Genomic DNA, 21,862 nt, shown 5'->3' on the forward strand with positions numbered 1-21,862 from the left:
AAAATTAAAGAAAACTGTATGTGTTCGACTCATTCCACCGTCATTTCTTCTTATGTATGTGAACCACGTTCGTTCTAAAAGTGCTACAATAAATGAACACTATAGACAACGTGATGGAACAATTTACAAGTTACTGTTAAAATGCTCAACATTTTCAAGTGGTGCTATACCCATTGTTTCAAAATGTACATACATATTTTTACATTTCTATAAGAGGTGTCATAAATTATTTCAGCATATTTGTAAACTCTTCAAAATTAATTCTTCTAATTAATACCATAAAGTAATGAAATAATATAGCCTAGGCCTATATGTGATTTTATACTACCGGTATTGATGTTGATCTTGGTAAATTAATCCAATTTCACAGTGTTGTCTTTTGTATTGTGGTTCATAACAATTATAACAGTATGTACGTGGAAATGTTTTTAAAATAATAAATTCTAGCTCATGATTTTAAGTGGTCGTTTCAATGGGAGGTTATATTGGAAAGATGATCAGAAATGGATAATTTACTGCAAGATACAAGAACTGAATATAAGTGAGTGTTCCGTTGAAAGTGAAAGTGAAAATTTCGTTTTACAAGAGCTAAGTAGGCGTACACGCACTAAAATACTACAGCGTTTACTATTACTATGCTCAATAGATTAATCAGTAGGCCTATAGAAATGTTTTCACCACTGCAAGAAAAAATCGCGCAATAATTATACTTCTCAGTTATTGTGACGTCCGTATTTTTTTTAAAAAAAGAGAGGGAAAAGTTAGGCCTTCTTGCAAATGCGTAATTATGAATTCAAGGAAATTAAAGATAATGCAGTACCTTAATTAGTTGCAATATCTTATTCAATAACAATATTAATAATATTAGGTGAAAAGGGTGGGCTATAGTGCGTATATGTAAGATGTCAAGTTAATTTATTTCCGGAAATGTTTGGTGTATGAACTGAAGTACAGAGCAGACAGTCCCTCAGTTTATATGTAATATGTTTTAATATCAAGAATGACAGCCTTTTATTGTAATATAATTGAGGAGTAGAAGTTTGGAAATTACGTCTATTGTCCATAAAATATTGTACGCAGCATTTAATAAGCAATGGTGAGTCCTTTAAATGTCCCAAATGTCAATGTCTTTTAAGTGTTCTGCTATGAATATATAGGGCAGAACAGCGCTCCGAGCGGCGGAATTGGCATTACGAGGGAACCACTTCAGACTCGTTTTTCAAGCTCTATGCGCCAGCTTGTATAATCTCGTAAGCAACGGACAGTACTTTGCACCATAGACAAATAAATAGACTTTACACCTCTATTTAATATCTGCCTTGCACGATCTAAAGATTTACATAAATCAGAACAATAATTAGAACACTAAGTAATGAAGTAAACAGAAATGACTGGTTTTTACATTATGGAATAAAGTTTGATTAAAATATATATATATCTTTTTTTGCGACCCGACAAAAATTTGGGAATGCTGGATACCTAGGCTGAAAAAAAGGGGACTGTCCCGTTTTTTTTTTACGGGTAGTTAGTGACGTCACAGTCTAATATACAGTCACGAAGCTTGAGTTGTGCGGGTGCTAGGAACAATAGACTGTGCCGGTATTATTTTAGCATTGTCTGTAAAGAGGCGATATTAGCGACCCTAGTGGTTAGCAACTATATATGGACGCATATTTGCTACATATTGAGCTTCGTAACTGCATATACTAGACTTTCGTGACTTGATGTCAACTCCATCTTTTCTACCTCCATGGAGGCAACGGTTGCAGAAAGGTCCGTACGGAACCACCTGCTACCGTTGTTTTTCAACGAGCTGAACGGAGGAAATTAGTTAAAAGTTTTTCAAACAAAGATGGGGAGAAAATCAAGAACTGGTCTTTCTGCTACAGTATTTGCAGTACTTGCATTTATATGCGTTTTCATTGCTTTTGTGTCACCGTATTGGCTTGAGACGGATGGAAAATTGAAAGACCCGAAGTTTTTAAATATTGGTAAGTTACTTTATTGTTGAGGTTATTATGTAGGTGTGGCACATATAAATTATTAACTGTAACTGTAACCCAGGGATGAATTGATGACATTTTACTTAGAAGCGCTTTTATAATTCATACAACGGATCTACCACACCATAGAAATCTGAACCTCTGACGTTGTTTACGTTTGAAGAAAGATGTGGAGTTGGGTTGATGTTGAAACTTAGTTTTCTAAATCAATTTCGTGTAGAAAGCAGTTGACGTTAATGACGAAATAGTGGAAAAAGGGTTTTGAATACTCTGTCAATTCCTGTCAGTTTAAGCAGTGGTTTTAATATAGTTAAAGTGTTGAATCCGTGACGGTGACACGTCGTTCTTATAGTTTCTTATCGAATTATACAATAGGCAGTGGTGTCAACCTTTTTAAAACATTGGGTGGGATCAAACACTTGCGGTATAAGTTAAAACAAATTGATCTCATAAATAATAATGATAATAACAGGTAAAATTATTGGGTGGGCTCGCTCCCAAGCGTCACTGACAATAGGGTTATTTAACTCACGCAACATAAAACTCGCTGTGACATACTCGCTAATATTTATATTTTCATTTATTTGCCACAATTTTTACCGCACACGTAAGTTACAGAAAAGCGCACAGGTAGTTCTGGTGAAGTGAAAATCATTGAATATATAAGGGTGATAGTTTCACCGGGATTTTTTTTTTTTTGTGTGTGTGTGGAGATACAGTTGATCATATAATATGCAAGGTGAAAGTCTCAGGAATCTTCTATGCCACATCAATAAATTTAAGAATGTAGTTATATTGTCAGACTCCAAAGCAGCTATTCTATCAATAGTCTCTAAACACACTCCTCCATCTCAAACAGCAGAAATAAATAAAAGCTCTCTCAATTAATATCACTCAATAAAAGAATTGTATTCCAATGGATACCATCCCATTGTGGAATCCTGGGAAACGAGAATGCGGATGCTTTAGCAAAGAAGGGCAGCACTGTTACAGACCTGTTACTAAATCTACGTATTACTCTGTGAACAGATTTATTAAATCTACATACTTAGACTTCAACAAACAAAATTTGATAACACAATCCCAAGGGAAAAAATGGAACTCTCTGCATCAAAATCCACAGTTAATTCCCGATTTACCACGCTAATCGTCTGTAGCTGCATTTAGATTGGTAACAGGCCATGATTGTTTGGCCAAACACCTGCATAGAATTGGAATATATCAGTCCCCTAACTGTCCATTGTGCAACTCAAACCAAGAAATGGATTCGGAACACCTCAAAATCTGTGCTTCAGTGGCTGGTCATGATAATATCTTTGAAAAAAATTGGAGTGCAAGAGGTCAAATGACTTTATTGTCAAACGCCTGGCATTAGAAAACAACAACATATGCAAGGTGTATAAACGGAATACGAAGGGAACTACCTCAGCGCTAGTTTAGCCTTTATTTGTATCAATTTATCATTTTGTCTGCATATTTATTCTCTTTTCTATCTCCTGTCTTGTCTTATGTCTCTCAAATATTACATCCTGTTATCTCACACAACTAGCGTAATGTGATATATAGTCACAATAAATCTGAGCAAAATTTTTACAACTATAAAATAACCAGGAACAGAACAACACAAAGTATTAGAAATGCCAAACGTCATCATGCTCTCTGTCTTGTCAACCCCTCCATTTCTCCATGGCGTTTTTGGAAGCATTTACGTGAGAAAGTACACTACAGAAACTGGAATTTCCAAACATATCACTTGATAAACTCAAGTCCACACCTGTGGAGTAATGGTTAGCGCGTCTGGCCGCGAAACCAAGTGGTCCGGGTTCGATTCCCTGTCGGGGCAAGTTACCTGGTTGAGGTTTTTTTCCGGGGTTTTCCCTCAACCCAATATGAGCAAATGCTGGGTAACATTTTGGTGCTGGATCCCGGACTCATTTCACTGGCATTATCACCTTCACCTCATTCAGCCGCCAAATAACCTAAGATGTTGATAAAGTATCGTAAAATAACCTACTAAAATAAATAAATAAATGAACAGAAAAATAAACTCAATCAGTATTTTACTTCACCACCCAACACACAACCTGATAAACAACAAAAACTTAACACTACTCTTAGCCAGTGTTCTTCCTACTCGCGAAAAATTTTTCTTCTCTAATATTACAATCACTGAAGTTTGGCAGGCTCTTAAAAAAATCAGATCTACGCCGGAATGCTGGGTTTGCAGTGAAAGACCTGGGCAGAAAAGTATGAATGAATTCTTATCATGCATATCAACTAGAATTGTAAATCATGCACTTCTACACTTTGAATATTTTCTATACTGTTTTCTATTATCATGTTTATCATTATTTGTGCCATATTATTTTGAATATGTGAGAAGATAAGTAAGTTTCATTATAAGAAATATTTTTCATGCACGTGTATGCAGGCAAACACACTCACACACACACACACACGTATTTTTTCCCCCAAAATGTGTGTATGCATGCGTGCATGCACACAGACATTGTAAAACAGACTTTTCTTCTGATGTACAGTGTGAATGGTACTTAGTACTACGAAAGGGAAGTTCATTTAAGGCAAGAAACTAATTACGGTACCTTCGTATTTGACCTGTTATATCTGTAACACTCAAGAACATTATTGTTGATGAGAGTAAACATCGATGTTCCTTTTCTTGGCTTTGTTTTAGGCTGAGGACGCATGTTCTGCAATACCTTCTTAATTCAATGTAACTTTCCAATTTTGGAACCTAGTAGAGACGCTTCTTTAGTTGCTACAGGACAAGATTGTCTACATGGATAGTACAAGGCTGCATCTACATTCTTTGAATATGCTGTCTAAATTTTCTGAAACCATTCATGTTCATTTTTTGTGTATGCTAGTTTAGAATTTTCACTAACCAGTAATTTATTGGCAATAGGTATTTCAGGTTATTGTGAAGACAATTTTTTTTTTACCTGGTTATTTAACGACTCTGTATCAACTACTTGGTTATTTAGCATCAATAGAATTGATTCGAGATGAGGCCAAGGATTCGCCATAGATTACCTGGCATTCACCCTGTGATTGGGGAAAACCTCGAAATAACCCAATACCAAGATAATTAGCCCAAGTAGGAATCGAACTCATGTCTGAACGCAACTTTGGATCAGCAGGCAAACACACTACTGCTTGAGCTATGCCATTGCTAAGATCATATTATGACCAGGTTTAATGTATTAACTTTTATCTTATTACGTATGTACTGGATCATTATTTGATAGTTCACAGAGATTGAAAACACATGTTGCCTGCTGTGATGGCCCCAGTAGATAAACTGACGAGTGAGTTGGTAAATTTTGTCTACAAGAGAACACGTTCAGGCCCAATTGTAATGGAGACATATGTGCTAATATGAATCTTAACATTGAATGTTTAAAAATTAATATTAACATTAATGTTTCAAAATTATAAAGCACACTTGCTATTCCATTCCCGATTCAGAAAAGAAATATAAACGTGATATAGGTCTATAGGAGAGAAGCAAATTTTTACACACATACTCTGTCTCCCCTAGTGGCCCTTTGGCTACAGCCCTGATTTTATTCTCCACAGAATCATCGACATGTATTTTCAATGCACAGAGTGAGTGATACAGAACACACCCAACTAATTATGAAAATAACTTGCTTTCAAACATATATTTTTCTCTCATCAAGAATTACGTCCTATGGCCTGCTCCATTCTTAAAAGATGTCCTTTCCTTCACTTTTAAGTCTATCAACTTCGAATCAGATGATATCATTTACGAACAGTGCTCTATTATATTGTTAAAGACCAAGGATTATATTATGTGTCAAAGAAATGAATATGGAATTAAAAATCATTCACACTTTAGCATTATATAACCTGCATTTTAGTAATAAGATACTGGACATTGTAATCATTAGATATAATATAGTAATAAATAATATTGCCTTTATCATTTCATTCTAGGATTGTGGCAAGTTTGTTTCCAAGGCTTTGTTGATCCTCGTCATTGGTATGAGACAAAATTTTATGGTTGCTGGTGGGTATTTGAAGAAGAATATTACATCATCCATGATATATTATTACCAGGTAAGAGCCAGGTAATCGAATTTTTCCTGATGCCTAGTGCTTTCTAGTAGAAATTTATGTAGAGGGTTTTACTTATTTGAATAAATGATTTTTACATTCTTCTTTTATTGGTGCTACAAATGAAAGTCGATTTTGTTATTTTCTTATAATAAACCAGACACTATCAGCAAAGAGATGCCTGAATAAATAATAGATACAATAATAAGTAAAGGATGCAGTGCAAGAATTGGGTAGAGAGAATAATGATTGAAACACTAGTAATAGATTTTGATAGGATTTTTACTTGTTAGGCTTTAATTAAATATATGTGAAATTAGTTCACAAAAGTGAAAATAATCATAGATGGCGAATTTTAGGTTCAAAAAACTCTGAACTGGTATAGATATAGACAGCATTCTTGATGTATGAGATTTGTTAATGAAAGCTTTGAAACGAGTTAATTACCGATATTTATCACTATAATATGAATAACATTAGATTACACTACACTGCACAGTTAGTACCAAATATTAGGTACAGTTTTCAGTAGGAACTTTATTACTCTATGTACTTTTTTTTTTCAGTTGACTGTTTTAGTTGAACCACATACATTCGAATAAAAAATTAATGACTTTCCTAACTCTTTCACTCCTTCATACATGCCTTCAGTTTCTGTCGGGTCCCTGTTTTCTGTTACCTCCTCACACTACTATCGCTGCTTTCAATGCCATTATCTTGAATGAGGATTCTTTCTATTGTCCTTTCGACAGTTCACTTCTCTTACTCTTACTATTTTTATTACTTATTCTTGCTACTTACTACTTTTACTAAATACTCTTACCACTTGTTGCTTTTATTACTGGGACTTATTCTTACTCTTACTAGGCCCTATTTGTATATTATATTTTAATGTACCGAAGTACATATGATATTTCCATGCAGATACTCTGCGTCATCATACAATGAAAGAGTATTGGAACGGAGAAAAATTCTCTCCAGCGCTGGGATTTGAACCCGGGTTTTCAGCTCTACGTGCTGATGCTTTATCCACTAAGCCACACCGGATACCCACCCCTGCGTCAGACAGAATCGTCTCAGTTTAAGTTCCAACTCTTGGGTTCCCTCTAGTGGCCGCCCTCTGCACTACGTCATAGATGTCTATGAACGTAGGACTGAAGTCCACATATGTGCTGAGGTGCACTCGTTATGAGTGACTAGTTGGCCGGGATCCGACGGAATAAGCACCGTCTTAAATCACGAAGTGATTTACGCATATCATATATATTATTTTAATGTACCGAAGTACATATGATATTTTCATGCATATATTCTGAGTCATCATACTATGAAAGAGTATTGGAATGGAGAAAAATTCTCTCTGGCGCCGAGATTTGAACCCAGGTTTTCAGCTCTATGTGCTGATGCTTTATCCACTAAGCCACACAGATACCCACCCCGGCGTCGGATAGAATCGTCTCAGTTTAAGTTCCAAGACGGCACTTATTCCATCGGATCCCGGCCAATTCACTCATAACGAGTGCACCTCAGCACATGTGTGGACTTCAGTCCTATGTTCAGAGACATCTATGACGTAGTGCAGAGGGCGGCCACTAGAGGAAACCCAAGAGTTGGAACTTAAACTGAGACGATTCTGTGCGATGCCGGGGTGGGTATCCCTTGTGGCTTAGTGGATAAAGCATCAGCACGTAGAGCTGGAAATCCGGGTTCAAATCATGGCGCTGGAGAGAATTTTTCTCCTTTCCAATATCTTTCATCGTCTTACTACTTAGTTTTACAACTTTTGGCGTACCTATTAGTGAGAAATGAAAGCTGGAAAGAGAGAATAAAACAAAGGAGAAAACTTGAGTTTGTATAATGTTGTGTATTTCTATTCAAATAGAAGAGAACCCCTATTCTCTTATTGTATTTATTTAGAATATGTTATGTGATGTGATCATATTTATTCAGAAAGTTCCTATTTTCGGTAAAAAAAAAATTGCATATTTTAAGGGTGTCAGGTACCTATTCTAGGCATCTAAACTGATATTTTTTTAGAGTCTAGAGAGCCATGGGCTAAATAGACCAGTGAAATTATGAAAACCTTGTGTCTTTGTTTTGTTATCATAAGACAAAATTCTAATGTCTTACAACAGTATATCTGTGGTGTTTGGTCAGAACATAACTCCAAAAATGGCCTTTTTTAAGCTGAAAGTGCAGCCCTATACAGGGTGGAAGTGAAATAACCTTGCAGATTTTCAGAGCGAATAACTTATGTTGTGTGTAACAAAAAACTATAACATCATATTGGTGGAAAGTTCATAGTTTTTTTTTTTTTCAGAAAAAATGTTTTTCCCCAAATGTTTAACAATCTCTTATTGGGTAACTATTGAGAGTAGGATCGTGATTTTTGTCCATATCGATAGAAAATCTAATAAAGAATAATTCATCCCTAGGGTGTATTTCAATAGCGTGAACGGTTTTCGTGTAAATTTAATTTAAAAAAATCCCTAAATTCAAGCCATTGCATGAAGTGAACGAGTGGCAACGTCTCAGCAGAAAGCAGCTTACATACAGAGACTCGCTGAGTTTGTTGACCTCTTACATCTGTATCACAAGTAGAGTATATTAGCAACAATGTTGCCAGACTGCTGAAACTTCAAACTTAATTTTCTAATTAACCATGCATTTAATCACAAAACGTAATATAGGTTTTCTATTCATTTACGTGTACCCTATCATCCCTTTCAATCTGCAAGGTTATTTCATTCCATCCTGTATAAAAACAGTTCTCATTCATTTGGTATAGCCGTGATATCTCCATCTAATCTTATGTTATTTGCATTCACATTTGTATGTAAAGTAGAATTATGATTTGTGTAAGAAAAGTGAAAATAAAAATGCTTGTTTCTCAAAACAGGTTTTTTGGAGTTATCATGTTTTGACCAAACACCAAAGATATAATACTATTTATAGTATGATTTCTCTGTTCAAAGTCATTTTCAGCAATAAATGTGTGATTTACATTTGTGTGATTTTAATATCTGTCTGTTTTACAGGTTTCTTTGTAGCGACTCAGTTCTTTTTCACCCTGTGTTTTACATTGTTGCTGATAGCAATGTTTCTGGTGGCCTTATATCTCTGCTGTAGTCGTGAGCATGAAAGATTTGTACATCTGTTGCTTGTAATTGGAACTGATCTCGTAATAGCAGGTATTGATTCAATTTGATTGCATTACATTACATGTGGTTTCAAATGCTTAGTACTTCTTGATTATACATCTTAGTTACACACTTTTAACACTTTGTATCACTTAAGAATATGCAGTAATTAATAATAACGATTTTTAGTGTTAATATGTTAGTATTGTACTTCACTACTAAGTAACTGGCTCTTCTTTTTAACTGGTCTCATTTGATGACCATTTTCGAACTTGTACACCTTATGCATGGTATGTTGATGATATCATTATGCATAGAATTAGTGACAAGTGAGATTTATGAATAGACTTGTTCTCACTCTTCTCCATGAGAGATTGGTTACTGTAATTACATCTTTTCTGTTATCAAGAGTTAAGAAAAGAGTAATGGCAGGTCTTCTGAACATAGAATTTGGCCTTTATTTATCTACAGAGTTCCCTATTTATATCCATAATGTCACTGTCTGCTGTTTGTTTCTGTTGGTGGGAGGAGAGAAATCATTTGCTAATTCATGGCTGTATGATAAGCTGTGAACACATATGATGAGCATATGACATCATGAACTTGACTCCAGTGAATCGATTGGAAGTCGTCGGTCTCTGAAGTATGAAATATTGTATGGTACAGTATGAGTCACTACAATTCAGAATAGCGTATTTTTATTTATGGCTGTTATGTGAAGCATAAAAGATATAAACAGTTGTAAAAGAAAGTTAAGTTCATTGAATGTATTAAGAGATGTTTTCAATGATAACGTAATTATCGGAGGATTGTGGCCTGCGAGATTGCCTTGCTACTAGCAACAGTTATCTATAATGAACACCAATCAAAATATCCCTCATTTCTCATGAAAAACAAAAACTGAATAGACTACAGTGGACTTTATGTTGTCAGCAAACAGCTGGATACATTAAGAAGATTGATTGATTGATTACTTGTAGAGAACAATGAAGGGAAAAGTGTCTGAAAATAATCTGCATACCATAGAAGAATTAAAAGATGGGTCAGTCCATGTCAAATCAACCATTGCATAAAACCTTAATGTCACGGATTTGGTTCATTTTCCATATATTTTTACCTTTACATAAGATGTTTTAGGATTTTTATTTTCAGAACATTTGGACCTCTCTTTTTTGACATATTGAATTTTTTTAAATCGTCTCAAATGCTTAAAATTCACTGACCACCATATACTTAAATTATTTTTACTATAGAACTATGATAGCTACAGACCTGGAGAAAGTGTGATTTTTAAAACTTAATTTTATTTTATTTTATTTATTATTATTATTATTATTATTATTTTATTTTGTTGTTTTTTTTTTAATTTACACTTAAAGATACTTCTAGATACTCAGTTCAAATTTGGTATCTCAGTGGTATCCTGCAAATTTTTTTTTTTTTTTTTTTTTTTTGTGACAGCAACAATGAATTTTCTACACCTATAACACAAAAATAAAAAAAAAAATTATTCCATACCTACTGATGATAGACACAATTTTTAGTCTCCTTACTGTGTGCATGATTTTGTTCTGTTCAGTGTTTACTGCTCAGCTGAGACTGCATTGGATACAGGATATTAAAAGTAGACAAATAATTAATTAATTAATGCAACCTTGAAATTTTTTATCTAAGGCATAGAAGCATAGAAATAAAACATTAATATTTCATACTCGGAAATTAAGTTCCTTATAATTATCTGTCTTGGACTCAATCAGCACACAAGTCAAGGTCGACATAGCTGATATGAATGACATCTGTCTTCATTCTTTCCGGCTTGCAGTGCTGTGGGTGGTCTGTGTACCAGATGTCAGTCGTGACTTTTGTGATTAGTAGAGACGACTTTTAATCATTATTTGTAACTTTACGGAAGTATTTGTGCTTTTTAATTTACACATGTTTACAAATTTGCGTTAAACTACACACATTTGGTTGAGTCTTGACTTTTAACTCATCGTAATTCAGAAACCAGTAAAGATTTTGAGCAGCGATAACTTTTAAAAGTAATTTTGATTCTTTCTCAACATTTCCCTTGCATTGACCATTCATCTAACGTGAAAAACAAAAAAACGTTTGCCACATACCAACTTTCGAAGGTGTAAATGTTTTCCTTAGACATTGACCTATCAATCAAATTACAGCACAATTGATTGACTATCATAGGAGCTACGACATGTTCATACCCTCTAGAGTTCTAGACAAATTACTGTAATCTGTCGTTCTGCTAGTAGTGCAGGGAAATTCTTGCTGACATCACGCATACAGAAGCAAAGCATGCATACTATTATCTGACTCAGGATTTGGGTATAGCTAATATAATTTAACAAAATTATTTTTTTACAGGGACATTTCTTTATGGATCACCAAAATTAAAATTGGTACAATTTCATCAGAGAGAGAAGAATGAGTTGATATTTTTATTTTTAATGTTTTCCGTGAGGAAATCTATCAAATATTGGTATATCTACATACTCCCCTGTTAAAAATTAATATGAAATATGGTGCATGCATAGTTATGAAAATCATACTCTCTGCTATAATATGAACTTCTGTTGGAATGTTGTTTCAAGTTTATGTCCTTTGAAACTGGCGATTTTTACAGAAATACGATAAATTTAACACATCAAAATAAGAAAACTGAAGGACTTAAACGAGAACATACTTCACAGAGTGAAGTATATCCTATCCCTCTATATATCAATTTTTTTTTCGAGGAATTACACATTTGTAAGGTTTTTGATGTTTGATGTCACATGGATTCGCCCTTACACAACAGATGGATTTAGCAATGGCAAAAGAGAAAGTGGTCGTGAGGAGTTTTGCTCTAACATGACAATGTATGGTTCCACACCAGCAACATTATAACTGCAAAGTTGACATTGCTTCATCTGATTATTCTTTATTCGACAACATGAAGGACTTGCTACAGGGTCGAAAATTCGTAAACAACGAGAAACTGCAGACACCTGTCCAAGAGTGGCAGTGCAATATCCCCAGAGGGTAGTTCTGTGACACCATTATGAAGTTACAGGAAGATAGCAGTGGTGCATTGACATTGGTGGGGAATATATTGAAAGATCATGTGTGTTCAGCCATGTTGCATAATAAATAAGTAAAAAAATATGCACTATTGTAAATCATTTCTGAATGCCCCACATATATGAGACAATAACTTAGAAACATTAACATACCGGTACAATTCTACACTGGATTCTGCACACTGTGGTATGAGCGGTAATGTGAAAGCTGACATTCTAGCAAAGAAAGGCACTAAAATGAAACAAAAACAAAACTATAATTTTTCATATTATTGAATAAAATAAGTTACTAAAAATAAAATTGAACATAATTATAATATCTAAATATTAAGTACTACAGAAAATTCTCATTGGAAAAATTAAAAAATTTACTAGAAAAACCTGATTTAATTCCTGACCAACCACGTAAATCTGCTGTGGCCATGTTCAGACTCCTTATAGGTCATGATTGTCTGGGTGAATATCAGTCCCCTAACTGCCCATTGTGCAACTCAAACCAAGAAATGGATTCGGAACACCTCAAAATCTGTGCTTCAATGGCTGACCATGATAATATCTTTGAAAAATATTGGAGTGCAAGAGGTCAAATGACTTTATTGTCAAACGCCTGGCATTAGAAAACAACAACATTTACACAGGATTGGCATCCTGTCTACTCCAAATTGTGTATTGTGCTCTCAAGAAGAAGAAGAAATGGATATTAATCATTTAACACACTTTGAAGCACTTCAGAAAAATACAAATCTTACATCTACATACTGGGAAGCAAGAGAGAAAATAACTAGATTGTTAAATCAAGAGCATTAGATACCTACTTACATTAATATACCATACCTTCTTATTATATGACCAGTTAAAGGAATTCATTAAATTATTGCTTTAGGCATTTTCTGCAGTTTCAGTTCAAGAGCAATAATAAATTGACTTCATTAAAACCATTAAATGTTATATAAAGCATCATCATTATCATTATTTATCATCTTCATATAGGGATTAGGCACTTGTGCCTAATCTGACTTCATTACATAACTGAAGCTATTAAGTACATAACTTTTTATGTGAGCAAGTTACCAGCCCACCGCACAACTGTTATTCAGTAGGAATCGAGTTTTTGATCAAGATTTTCTTTCCTCTAGATAGGTTGCGTTTCATGGCTGAGGAATTTTGTCACACATCAGCAGGTTTGGATGCTGCTTGTTGTGGGTTACACTTATTCTTTGTTTCACAAGTTAAGATAGCCTTCCTGCCAATATTTTGAAAGAACAGTAAATGGGCCACTTTTGCAGAGAGATTATTCCTCACAAATAGGTATTGTAGAGTATGCCACAATTTTGTGATACAATAGATGAATTGCAGAATAGTATGTTACGCACTGAAAAATATATTACTCTTTAATTAACAACAAAAATAGAAGAAATAAAAAATACGATTTACTCATAGATTTAGGTAACTCCTGAGTACCCATTACCATGGTGTTATCATTATCTTCTGAAGAACCCTTTCATTACAATGTTAATTATTAACGTATCTTTTACTCTTATCTGTTATCTCATCCCTTGCCTAATAAAATCTTACCCCTTTTCATCTTTATGATAATTGGATGAGAGTGTCTTCTCAATTTCATGGATAATTCGCATTATTCAAAACAATTATCGAGTTCTCAGTGATATTGAGAATGAGCTGTTTCTTGAATGATTTCGTAAACCTCCTGCTGTCCATCTCCTCGTAGTAATCCTTGGTCGAATTTGACTTAAAAACCAACAATGCATTAGGTACACATCCTTTCGCTTCCTGCTTGTATCTCAATAATCCTAGTACCTTTCCCAACTGAAACTTTTTAAAAGACATTGTCGTCTGTCATTCACATTTTGCTTTTTGTCATACTAACATTTATCCAGATCTCGTCCAACACATAATGATGTCTATTTTCCGGGTTTTCCTGATGACTAAAATATATTTATTATGCTGAACTACAATGTCGGATCATTTCATTAAATACTTGTGCATTCTGTTATTTGCTTTATACCGAAAATCTATCAATTCTCCACAAGAGGAACGCCATGTCGAAAATGTCAGTTTCTTCTTTGCACCTGACAGGATAGCCATTAAACTTGGTATGAAGTCTTTGTTATATAAGCTTGGAACTTCGTAATATGTATTATATCACTTTCTCGTGTTAAATATTATATACATTAGGCCTACCTGGTTTATTAATTTCAATCTGTTATAGGCCATCCTCAGAGCTGCTGTTCTGAGGATGGCCTATAACAGGCTGAAACTAGTAAACCAGGTACTGTACTTAATATTTCACACGAGAAAGTGATATAATACATATTCCGAAGTGATATAGTGTTAAAAGTTGTGTAATCAAAATGTATAAGCTTGAAATATGTCTGAGTAAAAAATCAAAATCATCAATTTTTGTTTTTGGACTATTGCTACATCACCTTTTTGCAGGGCTTTGCAACTCACTGTACATTTTTCTTTAAAATATTTATGGATAGATTCCTAATACCATGTCCTTGATCCTTTTACAGTTTATTTATAGACTGACCACAGTTATCATCTTCATATTCTTTTTCGACATATTTGTACACCTGATAAATAATTTGTTTTACTTAGAAGGATAAGCATTGCCTCTTTCACCAATAAAACATACATAGGGTATTTTAACCACAAAATCAGTAGCACACTTACTGTACCATATCCGAATGTAACTATAGTCTACACGGCAACTAAAAACAGAACATTACAAGAGCTTATTTTGACAAACAGAAGATGGGTAGGGAGGGAGAAGAAAAGGTTGAAAAGATTTTGTGTGTTCTTATACTTGTAAGCCCTTGCTAATGACAGAGCTTTTCCAAAAATTATAGCCCCTCAACCCTTGTCACCATTCACAAGTTTGCCAGGAAGGCCACTTTGATTCGTGAAACAAAGAATAGCTTCCCTCAGCTTTTCCTATTGATAAGCTAGACTTTTATAGAAAACAATTTTCCTAAAATGTGATCACTTCTTTCAGAATAAGTGAAATTAATTTTTTATGAATTCTTGTATTTCCACAGCTGTATCTGGAACAATTGCAGTTATTATTTTTGGCGCATGTGGAGATGGAAGGGACTGGATGCCCAATTGGGAACACAACGATATCTCCTGGTCTTATGCATTTGCTGTCTTTGGGGTACTGTTTCTGTATATTTCTGGTGTTTTGTATTTGGTGGAGGGACGTGTTCATCACAAGAAGCGTGAGAGGGCAAGAGAAGCTACCCATTCTGCTTATCACATGGAACAAAGAAAGGCCCACACAACAATATGAATTACTGATATGAAAACAAACTTTTACTTCTCAGTACAACTGCACTAATATCATCTCAGTTTGGATTAGTGGAAGTTACAGCCTGTAACTAAAGTTTATATTATATATATATATGATATTCTTAGCTTTACTAATGTAAAGACTTACAATAGTATCAATATGTAAGTGATTGAAAATACCAAGGTACATATCAAGTCAGGGTTTTATACCCATTTTACCTTATAAACATACATGTAAAATGCAATAATGCAGAGATGTCAGATTTAAGACTTTAAATTTTGTTATAAGCATGGCGTTTAAAAATATCATGAAGCATAATTATTCAAGCTTTCAATGCATTGGCATATTGAGGTACAGTGTGTCCTTAATACCTTCTACGCATTTTTTTTTAATTCTGAACATGCTTTGGTTTACAAACCATTTAAACATCACCAACAATACTAACATTTTAGCAACAGTATTATGTTTTATGTGTCATGCCATCTCTTAAACAAAAATAATGAATACCAGCATCTTCAAATGGGCTTTCAGGTATAGCTTCCTGTGAAGCTGATTTGAATAATTTCAAGGGAAAAAATTGTTCCAGTCCCGGGTTCGATTCCCTTGAAATTATTCAAATCAGCTTCACAGGAAACTATACCTGAAAGCCACATTTGCAGAAATTGTTCCAATCCCAGGTTCGATTCCCTTGAAATTATTCAAATCAGCTTCATAGGAAGAGAGCTATACCTGAAAGCCATACCACAATTCAAGTCACACAGAGTTTGTGTGCTCTCAATGTTGGGTTTCTGATGTCATGTTAGCCTGCTTGAGGTATGTGTATATAAAGGGGAAAAATTGAGCCAGTGTCTGGTACATCCCTGGGTGGCTCAGTCGGTAGAGCATTAGCGCGCACAGCCAAAGGTATCTGGTTCGATTCCCAGCCCGAAAACAATTTTGTCTTGAAATTATTCAATATCAGAGTCTGTTGGTAAGGAAAATAAGATTAATTTTTATGCCTGACTCAGATACCACTTAATAAAGCAGCGATTTTCTTCATTTTAATTGAAAGACTACAATGCAATATCCCGAAAATGTTTTAAAGCTGATAAAAGACGTCAAATCTGCTCATAAATTTCGAATAAGGCTTTCTTTTTTGTAGGATAGTGTTTATTATTGCCCTATTCAGTAGCATTAAAGATTGTTTTTTTTTTATTATTTATTTATTTTTTTTTTTATTTTAGAGATAGCAAAATGTTTTTAATAAGCATTCAAGTTAGATGACTTTGCTATGTTAAGGGCGATTTGCTTCCTTGTGCTGCAAGCCAGTTACAAGTATGTGTAGCACCATTCACATTTTTAAATCTTTGACTGGACACGTGTGGTCTCTGCAGACTCAAGATGTAATTATTAATGTATTACCTACAGTATTTGTAATAGTTTTTATATCATTTTATCGTACTAAGAGTTAAAGATATTTCAGATTATATTTTGAAATCAGTGATTCTAATCACACAACATTAACATAGGGTAAAAGTAATTTTACAGATTTGACATCTCTTGCGGTGCTTACAGCAGTTACTACAGAATTCTCTGAATTCCTTAGCTCACAATCTCTTATTTGTGTAAAAGATGCAATATTTTCTTGAATGTGGTTTGTAGAATATATATATAACCTACGCTTAAGTGATCTGTTCAGAACCTCTTAAAAGTCAGATAGATTGTAAAAGGCTTTCTGCTCATAGTTTCCGTCCAGAGAGGTATTGTGACCTTGTTGTCAATTTTTAATATTAGTCGATGAAATAGAAATATAAGCCTTCTTCCTCCCTGACTTGGAAAAGTTGGTTTGCTCTATACAGCAGATTGTCACACTTCTATCATTTCATTTGTGAAAAAATGTACTTTCAACTGATATAAAGCTGCTGCTATTATTATTATTATTATTATTATTATTATTATTATTATTATTATTATTATTATTCAATATTTTTCCGCAAAATATGCAAGTTTAAAAAAAATCTCAGTCTTAAATTTCAGTAATGGAATATCAGTTAATACTGTATGTAGTTTTCTGAAATGTTTGTATATTTTAAATCTTCCAACTTTATAAACAAAGCATGTCATGCATATGATGTGTATGTGCATGCTCACTCATTTTTACATTACATTATGGCTCATGGCATTTTCATCATACACTTACTAGAATATTTTTTCAGAGTTTTCGTTACAATTTTGTCTAAGTTATTGACAGAATGTGACATGATGGTCTCAGTCACTACCACTGTAATGCACTTTATGTAAGCTGATACTGTTCATACAACCATCCACATAGACTAATCACCTGCAATCAAATAATATATAAGTGACACTATATGACATTATTTGTACATGTAATAAAACACAACACGTAGTATTTCCACACATGAAACACGAAATTATTGACTATTCATATAAATATATAAACATGTGAGTCTAAATTTATAAATTCCATTGACGATGGTAATGTAATTACTAAAGTTCAATAACTGTTGGGGTTAGATTACTACAGTGCTATGATTTGATATGTTTAAATATTGACTGATATTCCTTTATGCTGGGAAATATTAAAAGATCTTTTAAATCCTTTGTCTCACTGTTTTTATAGAATGTAAGATAAACTTTCCAGAATGAATGCTATGCAAAGAGCAGACTTGCATTTATTGTATTATCTTTCATTTGTTTTACTTATTTCATATTTTGACAGTGTATATTATTATATAGTATTAGAATGACTCAATCTGATCTGAAGCACATATTTACTCGCATATTGAGAGATCAATATACTGGAGTTGTAGGATTTAAAAACTATATATACAGTGCATGCATTTTATATTTTCATGCTCTCATGTGGGTAGCTGTGCTGTACACTACCACATCCACTTCACTTTCGCGAGTGTGGAAAGATAAATCTATGCACTGTATTTGGGTGTTGTCTACATTATGCTTACATGAAAATATTACCACGTTATCGGAACTTTCTTATTCTAACTTACAAAGAGGAAAAGATAGAGCACATAGTGATATATAACGGAAGGAAAATTCACTTTCTTAAGCCCATTATATCAAGATATCAGCGGTAATGTTTCACAGAGGCCAAAGTCAGCAAGAGTGGATAAAAGAAATATGCAAGTAAATATTGTTTATTTATATTAACCTTTACTGTATTAAGTTTGAAAATTATGCATTAAATCTCGAACCATTCCTTTTTGTAAAAAAGGCTTGTATTTTTCTGATAATTATAAATATTTGTTAAATTGGTAACATTGTAAATTATACTTGATACATTAACTAAAGTGATATTTGTAATGTCGTTGCTTAGATTGTATATCTGAAGTACTGACATTCCATTGTTTCCGTCCAAAACTGTTAATTCTACTTAGCAAAAGTTTATACTTAAGCAAGTTGTACAGTACTATGATACTGATGTAAGATTATTTTTATAGTGTTGTTTCTTATCATAGTATTACACATTTTATATTTATATACAGATTATACAGGTAACTTAATGTTTTTAACAATTGCATGAAACTGTTTAATAGTTTTATATATTTCTCCATATTCTATGTGTACATAGAAAAAACTCATTGGTGAAATGGTTTAAAGTTCCCTATAGCTAGAGTTGCCAGATTTGTTTTAGGGGAGGAGAAGGAAGGTGTATGCGAACTTCCTAGGAATTAAATAGCATGTAAGTTAATAAAATTGATTCTTTATCATTTAAGATGTAAGATCATTACCATTCTTAATAAGCCACAAGGTCTAGTTTTTTATAACTATTTCTTTAAATAGTGCAAACACGCATAACATTATAAAAATAAATCTCTGTGTATAGGCCTAATAGGCTCGATATTGAAAATAATTATATTGCTGAGAAAAAAGTAGATAACCCTCAAATTATGGAAGACACATTTTAAGGTAATAAAAAACGTAGGAATACGGGAAAAACGATATAGTCTGGCAGTCCTACCTATAGCACAAATGAATATAATAATATATGTAATAACAAAAATTAATGTCTGTATGGCCAGTGTGCAATACTTCAACATAAAAAACAGACAATATAAATGTTTAAATATTAACTCTGGCAGCAAAAAATGGAGTAGTATTTAACTGAATGAATAACAAGCATTTCAGCATGCATTTTTATTCTTCTGCCTACTTTCTCTCTTTGACAGTGGGTCTCATCACAAATTCAGGCGCATTTTGCATCATTCACAATAGGTAAGTTTTGTCATTCTATTGCTGGATTCAGTTTAGATTTTGCCTTTAAATCCCAAAAATGATATAAGGGATATTGTACTAGTTGATGACAACTGCACTTCTATTTTACTGCCCCTGCATACTATGCACTATAGTTCAAGAAGCTGTGAAAGGATTTAGAGAAATGCAGAGCTGCTTGAGAAGATTTGGATTGGAAAGAAGGCATAAAATTTCAGTCTGTGATGACTGATTTCTTGTTAGTCAAGTCTTAAGAAATTGGCACGTAACATCAGTATAAGGTTGAAAATGATTGGAACATGTGTGGGATGTTAATATGAATGGAAATTAAAATCACGTCAACATGGCGTCATTACCCAGAATTGATCCTACAGCATCAAATCGTCAGTTTTCATATTGCATACCAGTACCACAATGGACTTTACCTTAGTGTATTGTTATCTGATGTATCACATTCTCCCTGAGATCTCCATATGGTAGAGAGAAAATCTAGAAATTTTAGGGAGAACTGTACTTACCAGAAATCAGTACACTGCTGCATAACTAGTTGTGTGTGCTGCATGCAAAGTGAAGACAAGGGATTGGTGCTGTGGAATCAATTCTGTACCTGAAGCATGTTTGCGTTGTTGAAGTTCCTTTCTCCAAGAGATCTCCTAACTTCTCTCACACTTACCTCCACATACATTGCAGCCCATTTCAAACTTTGGAGAGTGTCAGCCTAGCCATGGTTTCATATTATTATTATTATTATTATTGTTATGAAAGTGAAAGTGAATGGAAGAAGGAAATCTCACGTTCAATCACTTGTTATTACATCCAGTAAAATACTTCACCATAGTTAACCAATCATAAGTGTGTATTAATTGATCTAATTTTACATTTAAACTTAATACTATATTAAATTGAAATTTTTTCTCTGTCTTTCTCTTCAGTGTATTTTAAAATTATTTTAAACGAGATTCTTATGTTTTTTTGTTCTCTACTTACTTATAGACTGAAGTTCTTTTATTCTTTACACTAATGGCAGTTACTTGACTGTCATTCACCCAAGACTGAAGTAGTGATCTGTGTTTAGATTTACGTTGTTCTATATAGTGCTGTATTTAAATATGTCTTGCAGTATTATGAAAGAAAAGAAAAATATCAGACATACTGCTTATAGTATGTCATCAGACATACTGCTTATAGTATGTCAAGTTGTGTTGTAACAACGTGAAAGTACTAATGCTCAATTTTGACACACACAAAACGATGCAGATGAAGGGAAATTTCAAACGTGAAACATTTTACAGGATTTCTATAGTTTTTCTTTTCTTGTGCACAAAATATTGACACATGAAAGGATTGAAATGGAATTGCAAACAAGGTTATATGTACAGTGATATCAAGAACAAATCTAATTATTATAATAAATTCTCTATATAGGCCTATTATAAGTCCAGACTTTCGTAATTTCAGAATATAAACTTCATGATTGAAAATTATCAGAGAAGTTAATGAAGTTTTCTGGAGTAATAATTTTGTATGTGACAGTGATTGTTACCCTTACTTTAATTAATAATACTGTTCTCGAACATTTAGATACCATATTGGTTTTTCTAGTTGAAATCAAAAGAGGACTGTATTTCTTTTGTTGTTTGAACATACTGTACTTTTTTATGACAAATATAATATCAACACATTTATTGCTTGTGTTTCTACATTATGTGAACTTAGATTTTGCTTTCTTTGTGACATAGTCTATGAAAGTTTCATGATTAAGTTTTATGTGCATTGTCCTACTTTCAGATTGGATGACAAAAAATGCTCTTTTGTGGGGAAGAATTGACCTTTCACTAATGAGTGTATAGCACAATATTATATTGAACTGTCTTTTAACGATCCAGTATAAAATATAAATAATAATTACTACAAATATGTGACTTATTTCTTTTACCGGTACTCTTGTTATTAAAACTCCTCGGAGAGCAACTCCATTACCTTCTCCTCCTTCCA

The 21,862-nt window shown here is 33.5% G+C and overlaps 2 protein-coding genes across 3 annotated transcripts in view; one reads left to right on the plus strand and one right to left on the minus strand.

The window, feature by feature from the left end:
* Window positions 1-21,862, minus strand: part of LOC138704888 (uncharacterized) — a 149,110-nt gene that overhangs the window by 20,700 nt on the left and 106,548 nt on the right. The gene's annotated exons all lie outside the window — the stretch shown is intronic.
* On the plus strand, window positions 1,751-18,026 carry kune (kune-kune). Its single transcript, XM_069833274.1, has 4 exons — window positions 1,751-1,991; window positions 5,985-6,107; window positions 9,143-9,295; window positions 15,384-18,026. The coding sequence occupies exons 1-4, from the start codon at window positions 1,853-1,855 to the stop codon at window positions 15,632-15,634; spliced, it is 666 nt and encodes a 221-aa protein (XP_069689375.1). The 5' UTR covers window positions 1,751-1,852; the 3' UTR covers window positions 15,635-18,026.

This window comes from Periplaneta americana, chromosome 8, assembly GCF_040183065.1.
Source record: "Periplaneta americana isolate PAMFEO1 chromosome 8, P.americana_PAMFEO1_priV1, whole genome shotgun sequence".
NCBI classification, from domain to species: Eukaryota; Metazoa; Arthropoda; class Insecta; order Blattodea; family Blattidae; genus Periplaneta; species Periplaneta americana.